This window comes from Adiantum capillus-veneris, chromosome 20 (genome assembly GCF_014529385.1).
Source record: "Adiantum capillus-veneris isolate H3 chromosome 20, ASM1452938v2, whole genome shotgun sequence".
Classification (NCBI taxonomy): Eukaryota; Viridiplantae; Streptophyta; class Polypodiopsida; order Polypodiales; family Pteridaceae; genus Adiantum; species Adiantum capillus-veneris.
In genome coordinates this window covers 141,886,465-141,903,132 of record NC_140950.1, presented here as the reverse complement: position 1 = coordinate 141,903,132, position 16,668 = coordinate 141,886,465, and the positions used below count along the sequence as shown (strand labels likewise).

The following is a 16,668-nucleotide window of genomic DNA, read 5'->3' as shown; positions in this document are numbered from 1 at the left end:
ATCATTATAGATTGTTAACCGTTGAAATTGGCTTGATGCAAACGGTTAACAATCGATAATGATCCCATTCAACCTTGAACAACATTAAAAGACCACAATAACAAAACCCCATAGACTAATCTTAAAAGGGACGTTGATGTATCATTGTCCGGTTGATGGATAATCTTGTTGCATGGTGTATAACATGATGTTTGAAAAGAGTGTGGGTGCTTTGATCTGGGTATATTTTTAATGTTTGTATACCAGTGTGCATGTGGAGAGAGATTTATCAAGTTGGTGGTTAAGCTTGTTGCCCAACGTATATCATGACGTTTGAGAAGACTATGTGTGCAATGTTCGGGTGCATTTATGTGCTTGTATGAGTGTTACAGTATATGAGGGAGGCAAAAGAGAGAGAGAAATATTTGTAAATGATGGATGTTTGATCAAGGTGTGTTCGCCAAGAGATTCAATGTGTGTGTGTGTATGCGCACGAGAGAGAGAGAGAGAGAGAGAGAGAGAGAGAGAGAGAGAGAGAGAGAGAGAATCTTTTTGGAATCCTTAAAAGGTATGTTACGAAAGCCTTGCTCCCATTGGTCTTTATGAACTATTCCATAGAGCATCTAGAGGCTTAAAAGGCCCAAAATTGAGTTCAAAATTTTCCTGATGTGGATATCCTCTTAAGCAAGAAAATGTGAAGGAGAAGCATAGGAAAAACATCAAGTGTTGCGTTGATGGAAACTAGAGGAAGACGAAGAGAGAATGCACAAAACAAAGGAGTCGTGATCATTTAAGGCATGGCAAGTCACAAACAAATTTTGCTCTAGAGTGTTGGTATTGCCACAAGAAGGGCCACGTCAAAAAGAATTGCTTGTCCAAGAAGACAAAGGAGTCCGAGTCTCAAGACTGCAAACAAATATCCAAGACCAACGTGGCATGTAAAGTGCTTTAATTATTTCATTGGGAAAGGTGTCAAATTCTTGGATCCATTCCGTGCAACACCCCACCAAAAGTATTTCCAACATTATATCAAAGGTAATTTTGGGTATGTGTATTTGGGGGATGATGAAGCTTGTGAAATTGATGGAAGGTCTCAAAAGGATCTTTGGTAGTTGTTGCAAAGGGACACAAGGTGGGTACACTCTACTTGTGTACGGTTAGCATACAAACTTCCATTTGTGCAACATCTATAGAAGTTGATGTTGTGGTACAACACTATCGGCTTGGGCATATGAGTACCAAAGGAATGCAAATCCTGCAATCAAAGAAACTCCTACCAGGTTTTGAAGGAAGTAGACTTGGAGTTCTGTGAGGATTGTGTTTTCTTGTGTATGCTCTCTCTCTCTCTCTCTCTCTCTCTCTCTCTCTCTCTCTCTCTCTCGTGTATGTTATATCTCGTACATCACTCTAGTTGCTAATTAGTAACCCCTTACTAATCCTATCCGAAAAGCCTAAGTCCGAATGGAGCATTTGATCCATGATGCCATATCTCGGATGATCACTTATTGCAACGTACATTCACAAAATGGGCAAAGCAAATATGCTCTATCTTAATTTCATTAGATGGAAAGGGGAGACTCTCTCTAGATACAATGGCCTATGATTGCATCATGAAGGCATGTGGGATTCAGTAAGAAGTTGAAGTGGGAAAACACATATAGCTTTGAGAGTACAAGAAGTTGTTAAGAAGCTTCTACTTTGGAATGCCATATGTAAACTACATTTATTACAACGTATGTTCATCGTGTGGTTCAAGGTGTCACACCCGCTTTATGTAGCTCTTTAACCACAGACCATTGTGGGAGGTAGTTTAGCAGGTAGTCTATCCCACTCTCATCCCACTATAGGTATAATGATGGACAAAGACCTCCTTGTACATTGCCTTTGAGCCATTGAACTCTTTGACAATATTATACATTTGCCCATGGATCCTACTCACATATTTATATTGCTTGAGGTGTTGTGCTTTCATTCCTTATATTGGTTAATATTGCAAATTGGCAACATGCATTTCTTATATTGGTTATATTGTAAATTGGCATATGCACCTCTTATTTGAAGATAACAATGAAGGCTCTTGAAATTCATACTTGCTTTAGTATTTGGACTCGGGTATCATTAAGGTGACTTGTATTCAGGCTTAAGTAGAGAGGGAAGGGGACAAGATGGGATGTGAGCCGAATAGGATAAAGAGGAAAAAGCCAGCTGCATGTGTGTTGCGACAAGAGATATATGGGTAGGAGAACGCAATGCCGAAGAGGAAAGAGGTAAAACGTCGATGAGATTCGACTCTCTCTCTCTCTCTCTTTTGCTGATGTGGTGAATTTTGGCATGCAATTTTTGAACGGGTTAAGGTGCTATTTGAATGTCTCAAAAGGTTGTGACAAGGTATGAGAACGTGGCAAGAGGGCACATGTCTACCTAGTGGCGGTAGGGGCCCCATAGTGGCAATCCCTTCCTTCTCTGTTCTAGTTCACTTCAATGGGGTCATCCCAATGTAATTGTGCCGACGGAACGTGGAGCTATGGCTCGCCACAATTGAGTTTGCAAGACCTTCCTTGTCTGCTCTAGTTCTGCTTCAATGGGGTCATCCCAATGTATAATTGTGTCGATGGAATGTGGAGCTATGGCTCGCCACAATTGAGTTTGCAAGACCTGCATGGTGTAGGAAGTGTGCCCACAAAGCCCTACAACTAGCAAAGCCATTCCTCACCACATAGATGAAAAGAAGTCAGTTATTGTACGAGAGCAAAACCAACTTTCATGTGCAACTATGGGTTATCTTTGCTTAGTTGCAAGGCTCGGTTGCAAATGAATGAAAACATTAGTTACGTAGAATATAAAGAGAAGCAACACAATGAAAGTATTTTACCAGAAATAAAAATTGCCAAGGATACCTTGAAGGTACATTACACCTTGTGCACCATGGGAAGGATCTTGATTGGCTTAAAAAAAGGTTTAATTGACAAAGACTTTTTCTCAAAATACACAACCAATTAAACAAAGATTGGATGGTTTTAATGTTCCAAAGGGAAGACTACCAACACGAAAATTACTACTTGTTGTTGTGCTTGCACTCAAATGAGTAGTCTTTTTGGTAATTTTGACTTCAAGAAGGAATCATGCTTGAAGCTATAAAAATATATGATGGGAACTCACAGTACATAGAAAACTTAGGTACCCTCCGCATGGGGGGGCGGTAATCGTAAAAGAAGGCTTGATTTGAATCGAGTAGTCTCACACACGTCCATTGGGGCTGGGTAATCTGCGAGGATTCTAACATGACCTCTTTGAAGTGCAATTAGTGGAGGGGAGAGGGGTAACTCAAAACAATCACCCTCCCCTCGCCCCCTTTCGGTGTGGAGGTGCCCTTAAAGCCCTATGTTGGGTGATATTGACCGTTGTTTGTAGGGCCCAAGATCAATTTTCCTTGAGCAACTTTCCGCCAAGAGGGACAAAAATATTTTTACAAATGGCAAGATTCTTTTATTTACCACTCATTGTTTGGAGAACCTGCCACTTTCGGCGAGCAAGTGAAGGTGGTAGCTTCACGCAACGTCGATCAAGCAGGCATCAGCCATGTCTTGTCGCTTCTTTGGTTCTCCTGTTGCGCTCTCGGATACGTGCTCTATTTTTCCATTCTTTATTCCCCTCAAGTCTTGTCAGACCGTGAAGGTTCTCGCACCCCTCCGCTTTTTCTCGTTCTTTCGTTGTCTAAGACTAAGACTTGTCTTTGCGTGCCTGTCGATCATACATTACCTTCGGTCATATGCTTAACGTCAATCGGGGTAAGCTAATCTTTTCTGTTGTATTGGAGATTGATGAGGGACGCTGCACGGAGATTTCTTAGGAAACAGACAGGAATTCAGCGATCTTGCTCTGATCATCAGCAGTGATTGCTTCACGCCTTTAGGGGTCTACCGTGCAATATGCGCAACATGCCAGCAGAAGATTGTGCGGAGAGAGGAGGACTATGGGAAGCTGATGAGGCCTGCGGTGAAGGTGGAAATGGTACATCTTCCTCTCACAGGCACAAGGATCCGCAGTGCATCATGCCAGATGGTCATAGCTTGACCTCCTCTATGATCACGGAGCTTCTATATAACATGAAAATGGAGTCAGAAAATGTATCCACAGGGTCTGCTTCAGATACTCTTTATAATGCATTCTTGAAAAGGCAGCCGAGCCCTACTGAAGCCGAGCTCCACCAATGCCTTGTGCATGATGGTCTGACAACTCCTCTGTGCAGAAAGCCGTCTCTCAGGGATGAGTTTGGCAGGGCTGCCTCAGAGACTTATGAAGTTTCAAAGCTCAGTTTTACTCTCTTGAAGTATCTAGGGTAACAATGGCATTTTTATGTTTCTACTTTTTCATACCCTACGCCCTTAATAAAGCTGGCTCTAAGGCTTCTTTGGTCTGCATTTACTCTTTTCAGTATTGGCTACAGATGGATTGGTAAACTTGGAGCACTTTCACTCTATGCATGTTTGCTCATGCCGGGATTTTTTCAAGGTTGGTCTTTTCAGGAGTCACGTTTCTTTTTGTTCAGTAATCTAGAATGGAATGTGAGTGGCTCTTCATGGATGCTTCGACTTCACTCTAGGTTCTGTGTGGCTATGGCTAATACATAACCATTGAGTTGCTGCTCGCCTTATTGATCAGAATCCTTGATGTACAATGGGCTCACTAAAATCTAGTAAAAGATAACCTTTTAAAGCGACCCATCGAAATCTGAAAACTCTATTTGTTATCTTGTACTGGAAAGGCTACTGCTGGACCTCGTTAATGGCCTTACCCTGTTGGAACTTGACATTATAATTTAAATTTTAAATGCACACCTCTGGATATAAAATTTTCCATTCTAATGGGAATAGGGTTTACTACATTGAATACTATATCCTGACGTCAAATGACATAAAATAGCAGCATATACTTTGCGATTTTGTCAATGATAGGCCTAGGTGAATGGTTCATTGAATGCATGATGCCTCTTTCCTTGTGCCAATACCTACCCGTACATCACATCCCTTATGAGAGGCGCCACTGCAGCTGTCTATTGTGTGTCTAGTGCTCTGCTTGTTTGAAAGAATCGCCCTGTTACTTTTTTGAGTTTTATCATTATTACTCTTCTTGTATGCCAGTGGGTCACTCCTATCTTAGGGACAAGAGAATCCGGCGTAGTATTGTCTATGGCTTGAAATCAAGGAACCTGTAAGTTTTTCTAAGCTGTATCGCTTAGTCATGTGAGGTATACGATTATTCACCATCCATTTTGGCTATTTGATAGGTTAGATCTCTATTTGCCAGAGAATCTCGACTCTCCAAAGCCAGTTGTAGCATTTATCACTGGTGGTGCATGGATTATTGGGTACCACTTTGGCTTGAGTTTGGCTGAAAATATTTGGTCTTTATTCAATGACTTTTGACCCTGATTGTTGCAGCTATAGAGCATGGGGCTCCCTAATGGGGCTTCAGCTTGTGGAAAAAGATGTGATCGTTGCTTGTATTGATTACAGGTGTGGTAAATTTACCAAGAAATTTGTGACAGAATATAGGTCCGATGTTGATAATTTAATACTTTTTGCCAATTGCTCCTTGTGGTGCATTTAGGAACTTCCCTCAAGGCACAATTAGTGACATGGTTGAGGATGTAATGCAAGGCATTTCTTTCATCTGCAACAATATTGGACAATTTGGAGGTGACCCTCATAGGTATGCTGTCATGATTGATGTTAACATGGCTAAACATTCACAACTGTTACCTGACTCGACACCTTATTCAGGATTTACTTAGCTGGTCAATCTGCTGGAGCTCACATAGCAGCTTGTGCATTAATAGAGCAAGCCATGAAGGAGATGAGAGTTGGCAAAGGGTTAAAATCAAGTGATGGATGTGATGGTAATAGCGTAACATTGACTTGGAAGGCTTCTCAAATAAGAGGCTTTTTTGGCATTTCAGGGGGGTAAGTAAAAGATTTATAAAAGTGTGAGAAGAAATTAAGTTTCAGACCTTACTTTTGTGAATCAGCTCTATCACTCGTTAAATGGCAGGTACAATCTACAAAGCCTTGTAGATCATTTCCACCGGCGGGGATTGTATCGTAGTTTGTTTTTGAGGTATTCTCCTTGTTCTCTGTTTTTTTTTAAATGGATTGTTGTGCTTCACTTTGCTTGTTTTGTTTCAGTGTCATGGAGGGGGAAGAGTCTCTTTCCTGGTTCTCTCCCGAGCTGCGTGTGAAAAATCTTTCTGTGAATGCTGGAGCCTCCTTGCCTCCTATCTACTTGTTTCATGGAACAGCTGATTACTCTATTCCATGTACAGCAAGGTAACTGATAGTGCGTGTGTGTGTGTGTGTGTGTGAGAGAGAGAGAGAGAGAGAGAGAGAGAGAGAGAGAGAGAGAGAGAGAGAGAGAGAGAGAGAGAGAGAGAGAGATGAAACGAAATGAAATGTTATATTAAACGTCTTCAAAAGGCCAAAATAAACTCTTGTACAATCCTGATGAATCTGATACAATGTCATGGTACAAAATAAAATAAAATGAAATAAAATAAAGACTAATGGCTACTGTCGTGAATCTAAGCAGCTCAGAGTTGTGTAGCACTATAAGGTGTGTGATGGTGAAATAGTGGGTATTACAATCTCAGTGTACGAACGCCAATGTCTGAGGATGTGCAGCAACGGGCGCTGTCCGAGGATAGTGCATCCTTCGTAGAATATCCTCGATGTCTGCCATGGTAAGTACTCGTACTCGACATCTCTCATGTCGAGCTAAAGTGATTCGTATCCTCTGTGACGTAGTCTCCATTGATGCTGTGAGGTACCCCCAATCGCGGGCGTCTGGATCTCCCTAGCTTAGTAGCCCGATCGATCAACGTACCTCTGGTGTGTGTGATATCTGGGCTCTGCTAAGTGGTTTGCCCCTCTGTCTACCCAGTAGGTGGTCTGAAGAAATCTGTAATCTGTCTCTGAGACCGTCTCTCTATTGGTCTCCACAACAGGCTCTCTCCGTGTCTGTGTAGCTCGAGTAAAAATAACCCAAGACATCTCTGATCTTGATACCTCATGACTCTGGATTGCGGTCCAAAACCTTCTCTGAAGAGACAATAAAATCATCTCCGTATCTTGTATTGCGCCAGACAGTGACATATGTAATGTAGCTCTGCCTTAGGCTCCAAATTGCATAGCTTACATATCCTAGCCTCTGCAGGTATCCCCTAAATCTGCCAGTCTCGACCTCAAGCTAATGTGAAGAGGTGTGTAACTGACCAATAGCGCAACGTATCTCCCAAGATAAATGTATATTTATGTAACCACAAACCCATCTTCTCTCAGTTGGAGAAGATGCTCTCTATAGAAAGCCATCTTTGTGCCAAACTCTCCTGTCTGCTGAATCTAAGATTTCCTAGTGTCCAGCTGAAGCCTGAGATAGACCCTGACAAATGAGCTTGGTGATCTCTATGCGCGTAATAGCAGAGAGGTGCATCCAAAGAGTACTGGAAAGGAGGCAATCTATCCATACTGAAACCATGATGTCATTTGTCCATACCTGTCACAAAAATACTGAAGCATAAACTGACTTTTAATTGTACTTCAAATACTCGAGAATCAGAGAGAGAGAGAGAAAGCTTGACACTTCAAAACAATTCACACATCACAATAGATTTGCACTGGCCCGGCGGAGTTCCGTGCCTAGAGATATTGGCCCCAAAGACTGGCGCCCCTTTCGGTATTTCTTTTTATATTAATCAGGTCAAAGTATAAGAGAGTGGCTAGGGTTTCACTCTCAGACTTTGCGTCCAGATGCTCTGAGAAATGAGGCCCTCACCACTAATTTAAAGGTTACAAGGGATGCCCAAAAGCAGAGCCCCAAAAGCTTCAAATCAAAAGCAATTGCTCTCTCTCTCTCACAGAGAATCAAAACTTGAAAGCAAAAGCATTCTCTCTCTCTTTCTCATATTGTAGAGAAAAAGCAAAATTTGCGTCGCTCATCATTTTCCAAAAAAAAAAAAAAAGTTTTTTAAAAAAGATAACAAAATTAGCCTCCGCGATGTTCGGAGATTAGGGTTTTTGGCAAAAATTAGGGTTTGTAGGAATTTTAGGGTTTCTGCTGTCCGTAGCCACGTCATCACTTTGTGACATGCCCCCCTCTTGAAAGCATTGTAATCGACCGCGATTACGCCTGCAAAACCGACAAAAGCCATAAACCGTCTTAGCAGACACTGATTGTTAGTACCTACGTACTAGGAACACACATCTAGCACATGTACAAAATCGACAGTCACATCACACGACATCACAGGACATCACCAGACATCACATGACATTCAACATTCATTCGGATCTTAGACCATGATTTATCGGCAATGTAGCTAGCAATCACATCTAGGTCCAATCGGGACCTCATCGATGTCCGATTGACTAACCCCTATTGCAACCATGTCTATTCGAGATCAATCAGACCAAAATGCTGCAGTCATTTCGGCTATCAGTTCCTGCACTCAAAAGAAGTCAAGAACAAATCAGTATCATTATCAGGAATTCCATTTCATAAAGTCATCCAACAGAATACTGTCAGCTCTCAGTATCCCTGAAGCTCAAAGAGACATCAGTGACTTTAGTATCAAAATCGAGGCATCTGTTGACAAGGGAGCGGAGTGACTCCCCTCTTGTGCATCCCACTGCACCAGATCTCCGGCCAAGCTGAATTCTGGGTTCCGTTTGGAGTAGACTATGCTAAACCAAAACATCGAGGTAAAGTTTCACAATCCGAGGAGTATCTGCTAGGTCCTCCTCCTCCATCCACTTCGCATCAAATGCAGGAAAGTTCTTGAACTAAACCAAGAACCGCCTTCGGACTTTACCTTTCTTCGTATCGTTATGTGCCAAAATCTGTTCAGGAACAAGGATCTCCTCATTTTCTTCCACTTCGGGTTGCTCATCAGGCTCCCCATCATTAGGCACATCACCCTTAACAGGTTTCAAGAGACTCACATGCAATGCATTGTGAATCCTCCAAGTATCTGGCAGTTTCAATCGGAAGGAGACATCATGTATCTTGTCAGTGATCTGGAAAGGTCCGTAGTATCGCATACTAAGCTTTGGAAAAAGCCTCTCCTTTCCCTTTTTCTTTCGTAGGCGTGCCTTCTCAAAAGTAAGAGCACCCAATCATCCTCCTTCAGTTTCAAGTCGCGACGATGGCGATCCGCTGCCTTTTTTTGTCGTTCTTGAGACTCCTGCAAAGTCTCGCGAACCTTGGCAAAAGCCGTATCCAAATCTCGCGAATATTCATCCGCTTCAAATATCTAATCTTTTGTGCTTAGTAAGGATGGAACCTTCGTAGCACTTTCAACAATTTCACATGGCGTCTTCCCCGTCGAAGAGTGTATCGTGTTATTGTAGGCAAATTCCACCAAAGGTAAGTTCTTTTCCCATTAAGTCTTCTGATCCGAGATACAAGACTTCAATAAATCTAAAATCACTGAATTGGCAATCTCAAATTGCCCGTCAGTCTGCATGTGGAACGATGACGAGAACTGCAACTGCGTGCCAATGTTCTCCCAAATTGCCTTCCAAAACAAACTCATAAATCTGGGGTCTCTGTCGGAGACAATCGTCTCAGACGTGCCATGTAATCGGAAAATCATCGTGATCATTTTGTGTTCTTGGGAGATCAAAAATGAAATCCATTGCAATACTTTCCCAGGGGTGGGTGGGTATGGGTAAAGGCTGTAACAATCCCTTTGCCTTATGCCTGTCAAACTTGACCTTCTAGCATACCAAGCAACTGCGCACAAACTCTTCCACATCCTTTTTGAGTCTCGGCCCAAAGAAGTATCTCTCTACCCCCTTCATGGTGGTAGCAATGCTGCGGTGACCCGTAAAAGGTGGACAGTGGCATTTAGCCATAACCTTATCCCTCAACGGCTGTGTAACGCACAACATAGTCTTTTTCACTTGTAGCCTTCCCGAAGGGAGTATCCAGCTACTGTTTCCCCATCCCGTATCCGTGTGAAAATATCTGCAAAATCTGTATCTGTGGCATACTGATTGACCATATCCTCGAAGCTCCTATGATATATTGCGGAAACAACCAGAACCAATGGTTTTCGAGACAAAGCATCTGCCACCACATTCTTCTGTCCTTGCACATGGACAATCTGGAAGTGGAACTGTGACAAGATGTTCGCCCACCGCATTTGCTTTTCTGAAAGCTGCTTCTGTGACAAGAAGTAGCGCAAACTCTGATGGTCTGTAAAGACAGTAAAATCCGCTCCGAGTAGGTAGTGCCGCCACTGAGTAAGAGCATGGATAACCGCCAAAAGCTCTTGCTCATAAATCTGTGCTGTCATCTCCGGCCTAGAGAACAAACGGCTCCTCGTAAGCTATGACATGGCCTTCTTGCATCAAGACCGTACCTAGACTATGACCACAAGCATCACAATATACTTCAAATGACTTCTGCAAGTCCGGCAAAGTCAAAATAGGTCCCGTAGTCAATTTCTCTTTCAATGTCTGAAAGGTAGTCACCTCTGTGGGTCCCCACGAAAAAGGTACTCCTTTCTGTGTCAAGGTATGCAAAGGGGAAGCTACCTCTGCAAACTTTCTATGAACCGCCTGTAGTACGAACACAATCCCAAGAAGCTTCTAACTGCATGGACATTCCTCAAATCGGGCCAATCATGGATAGTCTCTATCTTGGCCGGGTCCATTTGCACTCCTGCTGCTGACACAATGTGTCCTAAAAAGTGTATCTCAGTAGGAAAAATTCACTTTTCTTTGCATTAATCACTAACGTGTGATCTCGTAATGCCTGAAAGACTTGAAGCAGATGATCTCTGTGTTCTGCGTCATTCTTGGAGAAAACAATGATGTCGTCAAAGAAAGTGCCAACAAATAGCCTGTACTCTCGAAAAATCTTGTCCATCATCTAGTTAAATGTCGCAGGAGCATTGGTTAAGCCAAAAGTCATCACCAAAAACTCAAATAACCCAAAAGTCGTCCGAAAAGCTGTCCTGTAGACATCTCCTGGCGCTATCCTGATCTGATGATATCCACTCTTCGAGTCAATCCTGCTAAAGCACGAGGATCCCTATAACGTGTCAAGTATATCATCGATCCTAGGAATCGGAAATCTGTTCTTGATGGTGATTTTGTTGAGAGCCCTATAATCGATGCACATTCTCCAAGATCCGTCTTTCTTCAAAACCAACAACACTGGAGAGCAATACGGTGAAGTACTAGTGTCACAAAGTGATGACGTGGCGGACAGCAGAAACCCTAATTTCTGCCAGAAACCCTAAAATTCCTGCAAACCCTAATTTTTGCCAAAAACCCTAAATTCCGGAAATCGCGGAGGCGGATTATTAATTTTTTTTTTTTTTTTTTTGGAAAATGATGAGCGACGCGAATTTTGCTTTTGCTTTTTTTTTTGTAAAAAAAAAGAGAAAAGACTCTCTAAGAGAGAGAGAGAACTGATGCTTTTGATTTTAAAAGCTTTTGGGGCTCTGCTTTTGGGCATCCCTTGTAACCTTTAAATTAGTGGTGAGGGCCTCACTTCTCAGAGCATCTGGACGCAGAGTCTGAGAGTGAAACCCTAACCGCTCTCTTGTACTTTGATGATTGATTAATACAAAAAGAAATACCGAAAGGGGCGCCAGTCTTTGGGGCCAATATCTCTAGGCACGGAACTCCGCCGGGCCAGTGCAAATCTATTGTGATCTGTGAATTGTTTTGAAGTGGTTATTTGGTGCTGTCGCGGTTGATTCTTGACTTGGAGTGTCCAAGTTTGTTACAGTGGTATCAGAGCACGGCCGATTTCTCTTCTACGGGAAATCCGATCCCCGATTTTTTTTTTTTCCGCGGCACCTATGGCTTCAGGCAATGATCAGTCGACTCCCTCTGCATCTGGAGATGCGGGCTGGGATCACAACGAAGATTCAGACAGAGAGTATGGCCCGCCTCGGCCTACTCAGGCGGAGCAAACAGAGATGGAGCGTTGTCAATTGATTGGCGATGCAACAAAGATGATGCTCAATTTTGCCAAGGACCCGAAGATGGTAAAATATATGAACCAGACCTCTTTGAAAGAGGTACAGATGGAGTGGCAGAGAACCACAACACCACTCCCGAAACCCGCTCTCAAGAAACCTTCTACCTCCAAGAAATATACGGAGAAGGAACTGGAGAATGTGGTTGATGCACGGATTGCTCAGCTTTTCGACGTGCAAAAGAAAGGCAAAAAGCACGGCAAAAAGCAGAACAAAGGTACTGACTTCCCGGGATATTTGGGTCGTCAGTCGACATTCGACAAAGCAAAGAAACGGAAGAAGCGTAATCGATTTGAAGGAGTACCCAGTTCTTCTTCTTCTTCTTCTGACAGTTCTTCTAGCTCCTCGGATTAGAGCGAAGAAGACAGAAAAAAAGCAAAAAGCGAAGCAAGACACAAAGCTTCGGAAAGGGCAAGAAAAAGGCAAAGAAGGCTACATCTCGCCCAGAGACTGACAGTTCTACTGAGGACTCGTCTACAGACAACTCAGATTCCGATGACGGAAAGTTTTATGCGAACAAGAAGAATTTTTACAAAGCCAACCAGTATGACTTTCTCGAAGATAAAAGCAAGAAAGTCCGAGAGTTTAAGGAAGGTGGCCACTCGATCAAGTTTGATACTTTTCAGGATACTCAGATGCTTCGAAGGCTTTGTCTTTTGTACAACAGTTTGACATCGCTTTCGCGGGAGGACGCTATTCAGAGCACTCCAAGATTCAGAGAGCTGTCTCTTACTTTAAGGGGAATGCTCGTACTTGGTGGTCCACGCTTCTATTAAGCAAGACTGTGCCAGTTACATGGCTGAAATTCAAGAGGCTTTTTATTTCTTCTTGGTTGACTCAAGAGTTTGAGCGAGATATACGAGCTGCTTGGAACCATCTTCGGATGACCAAGAGCGATACAGTGAATTCTTATTGTGAAAGATTCTGGAGCTCTTTTCTACCCGCCTCTTCATTCAAGAAGATCTCGTTCAGAGAACAGATTGAGCGGTTTACCTTGGGTCTACCTACAGAGATCCGAGATCACTGCTTGGAACAGAAGTCAGCTTCTATTCAGGAGTTGATGAGTCATGCGAAGCGGGGCTTTGCCATTCACTCTGGCAGTCTGACCTACCCCACAGATGAGGCCATGACACAACGAGCCGAACATACTTCTGGGAATGAAAGTAGAATGAAAAAGAGCAACCCAGAGAAAAAAAAAAGGATGCACGACCCAAGTTTACTCCTGAGGAGAGAGCTCGCTTCATCAGAGAGGGGAAGTGCTTTGGATGCGGGAAACATGGACATATTTCCGCAAAGTGCCCTGATAAGGCACAGAAAGAACAGAATGATAAAGACGACGACAGGTCTGAGAGTTCGAGAGCAGCTGAGGAATGTGGCAGAAAAGGCAGATAGAAAAGCAGAACTGGTACCACATGGCGTGGGACTTGCACCGAATCAAATGAATGAAAGTACAAACTTTGCCGTTTTTTTTTGGGGCAAAGTGAAGGATCAGGAAGCTCTTTTGAAGGAGCCAAGGCCAACTTCTTTTCACTTGGAATTGGCGGCTCGATTTGGAACTGCGCCCGACAGACTGACGCCACTGGCGGTGGTAGTTCGACTGGCACCCGGATGGGATGTTGCCATTACACCGAGCATTGGCAAACTTCGTTTGCAATGACAGGGGTGTTTAGGGCACGTGAGTGACGTTCTACTCGGGATCCCTTGGTACCACAAGAACTACGCCGTGGTTGACTACCGGGCCGAGAAAGCGACTTTGATAAATGAAGGGCTTAGAGATTGTACTTGATGAACTTCAGTTTTCTTACTCATTCTTTTGGGAGAACTGAACCATGGATAAAAGTTGAATATGTTTTGACCTGAAGAAAAGAACGCCAAGATTTTTTTTCTCCACGCTCATGCCGATTGCTTTTGAGAGGGCCTGAAGATCATACCATTGATCTGATATCTGGAAGCACACCACCGAATCGGCCACCTTATTGTGTGAGCCGAGTACAGAATGAAAAGATTATGAACTCAGTGAAAGACCTCTTGGAAAAGGGTCTTGTCCAGCTTAGTACTTCACCGTATTGCTCTCCAGTGTTGTTGATTTTGAAGAAAGACAGATCTTGGAGAATGTGCATCGATTATAGCACTCTCAACGAAATCACCATCAAGAACAGATTTCCGATTCCTAGGATCGATGATATACTCGACAGGTTACAGGGATCCTCGTGCTTTAGCAGGATTGACTTGAAGAGTGGATATCATCAGATCAGGATAGCGCCAGGAGATGTCTACAAGACAGCTTTTCGGACGACTTTTGGGTTATTTGAGTTTTTGGTGATGCCTTTTGGCTTAACCAATGCTCCTGCGACATTTAACCGGATGATGGACAGGATTTTTCGAGAGTACAGGCTATTTGTTGGCACTTTCTTTGACGACATCATTGTTTTCTCGAAGAATGAGGCAGAACACAGAGATCATCTGCTTCAAGTCTTTTAGGCATTACGAGATCACACGCTAGTGATTAATGCAAAGAAAAGTGAATTTTTTCCTACCATGGATACACTTTTTGGGACACATTGTGTCAGCAACACAACAGGAGTGCAAATGGACCCGGCCAAGATAGAGACTATCCGTGATTGGCCCGATTTGAGGAATGTCCATGAAGTTAGAAGCTTCTTGAGACTATGTTCATACTACAGGCGGTTCATACGAAAGTTTGCAGAGGTTGCTTCCCCTTTGCATATCTTGACACAGAAAGGAGTACCTTTTTCGTGGGGACCCACAGAGGTGACTGCCTTTCAGACATTGAAAGAGAAATTGACTACGGGACCTATTTTGACTTTGCCGGACTTGCAGAAGTCATTCGAAGTATATTGTGATGCTTGTGGTCGTAGTCTGGGTGCGGTCTTGATGCAAGAAGGCCATGTCATAGCTTACGAGAGCCGTTTGTTCTCTAGGCCGGAGATGACAGCACAGATTTATGAGAAAGAGCTTTTGGCGGTTATCCATGCTCTTACTCAGTGGCGGCATTACCTACTCGGAGCGGATTTTATTGTCTTTACAGACCATCAGAGTTTGCGCTACTTCTTGTCACAGAAGCAGCTTTCGGAAAAGCAGATGCGGTGGGCGAACATCTTGTCACAGTTTCACTTCCAGATTGTCCATGTGCAGGGACAGAAGAATGTGGTGGCAGATGCTTTGTCTCGGAAACCGTTGGTTCTGGCTATTTCCGCGATACATCATAGGAGCTTCGAGGATATGGTCGATCAGTGTGCCACAGATACAGATTTTGCAGATATTTTCACACGGATACGGGATGGGGAGACGGTAGCTGGATACTCCCTTCGGGAAGGCTACTTGATGAAAAAGACTATGTTGTGCGTTACACAGCCGTTGAGGGAAAAGGTTATGACTGATTGCCACTGTCCACCTTTTACGGGTCACCGCAGCATTGCTACCACCATGAAAGGGGTAGAGAGAGATTTCTTTTGGCGGAGACTGAAGAAGGATGTGGAAGAGTTTGTGCGCAGTTGCTTGGTATGCTAGAAGGTCAAGTTTGACAGGCATAAGGCACAGGGATTGTTACAGCCTTTACCCATACCCACCCACCCGCCCCTGGGAAAATATTGAAATGGATTTCATTTTTTTTAATCTCCCGAGAATACAGAATGATCACGATGATTTTCCGATTACATGGCACGCCTGAGACGATTGTCTCCGACAGAGACCCCAGATTTATGAGTTTGTTTTGGAAGGCAATTTGGGAGAACATTGGGACGCGGTTGCAGTTCTCGTCATCGTTCCACTTGCAGACTGACGGGCAATTTGAGATTGCCAATTCAGTGATTTTAGATTTATTGAAGTCTTGCATCTCGCATCAGAAGACTCAATGGGAAAAGAACTTACCTTTGGTGGAATTTGCCTACAATAACACGATACACTCTTCGACGGGGAAGACGCCATGAGAGATTGTTGAAACTGCTGCGAAGGTTCCATCCTTCCTGAGCACGAAAGATTAGAAATTTGAAGCGGATGAATATTCGCGAGATTTGGATACGGCTTTTGCCAAGGTTCACGAGACTTTACAGAAGTCTCAAGAACGACAGAAAAAGGCAGCGGATCGCCATCGTCGCGACTGGAAACTGAAGGAGGATGATTGGGTGCTCTTACTTTTGAGAAGGCATGCCTAAGAAAAAAAAAAGGGAAAGGAGAGGCTTTTTCCAAAGCTTAGTATGTGATACTACGGACCTTTCCAGATTACTGACAAGATAAATGATGTCTCCTTCCGATTGGACCTGCCAGATACTTGGAGGATTCATAATGCATTGCATGTGAGTCTCTTGAACCCTGTTAAGGGTGATGTGCCTGATGATGGGGAGCCTGATGAGCAACCCGAAGTGGAAGAAAACGAGGAGATCCTTGTTCCTGAACAGATTTTGGCACATAATGATACGAAGAAAGGTAAAGTCCGAAGGCGGTTCTTGGTTAAGTTCAAGAACTTTCCTGCATTTGATGCGAAGTGGATGGAGGAGGAGGACCTAGCAGATACTCCTCGGATTGTGAAACTTTACCTCGATGTTTTGGTTTAGCATAGTCTACTCCAAACGGAACCCAGAAACTCAGCTTGGCCGAAGATCTGGTGCAATGGGATGCAC

At 43.4% G+C, this 16,668-nt stretch overlaps 1 protein-coding gene across 3 annotated transcripts in view; it reads left to right on the top strand.

Moving 5' to 3' along the window:
* Positions 1–3,496: 3,496 nt before the first annotated feature.
* Positions 3,497–16,668, top strand: part of LOC147433325 (isoprenylcysteine alpha-carbonyl methylesterase ICME-like) — a 68,052-nt gene continuing 54,880 nt past the window's right edge. Inside the window, exons 1-10 of one of the 3 annotated variants that reach the window (XM_086492928.1) lie at positions 3,502–3,767; positions 3,893–4,318; positions 4,415–4,491; positions 5,121–5,190; positions 5,267–5,347; positions 5,421–5,495; positions 5,590–5,691; positions 5,763–5,942; positions 6,031–6,096; positions 6,165–6,305. In XM_086492928.1, coding sequence (XP_086349054.1) covers positions 3,909–4,318; positions 4,415–4,491; positions 5,121–5,190; positions 5,267–5,347; positions 5,421–5,495; positions 5,590–5,691; positions 5,763–5,942; positions 6,031–6,096; positions 6,165–6,305 — 1,202 coding nt within the window. In that variant the 5' untranslated portion in view covers positions 3,502–3,767; positions 3,893–3,908. Of the gene's footprint in view, positions 4,319–4,414; positions 4,492–5,120; positions 5,191–5,266; positions 5,348–5,420; positions 5,496–5,589; positions 5,692–5,762; positions 5,943–6,030; positions 6,097–6,164; positions 6,306–16,668 lie in introns of all 3 variants that reach the window. The other 2 variants (XM_086492927.1, XM_086492929.1) reach the window with 2 other exon arrangements.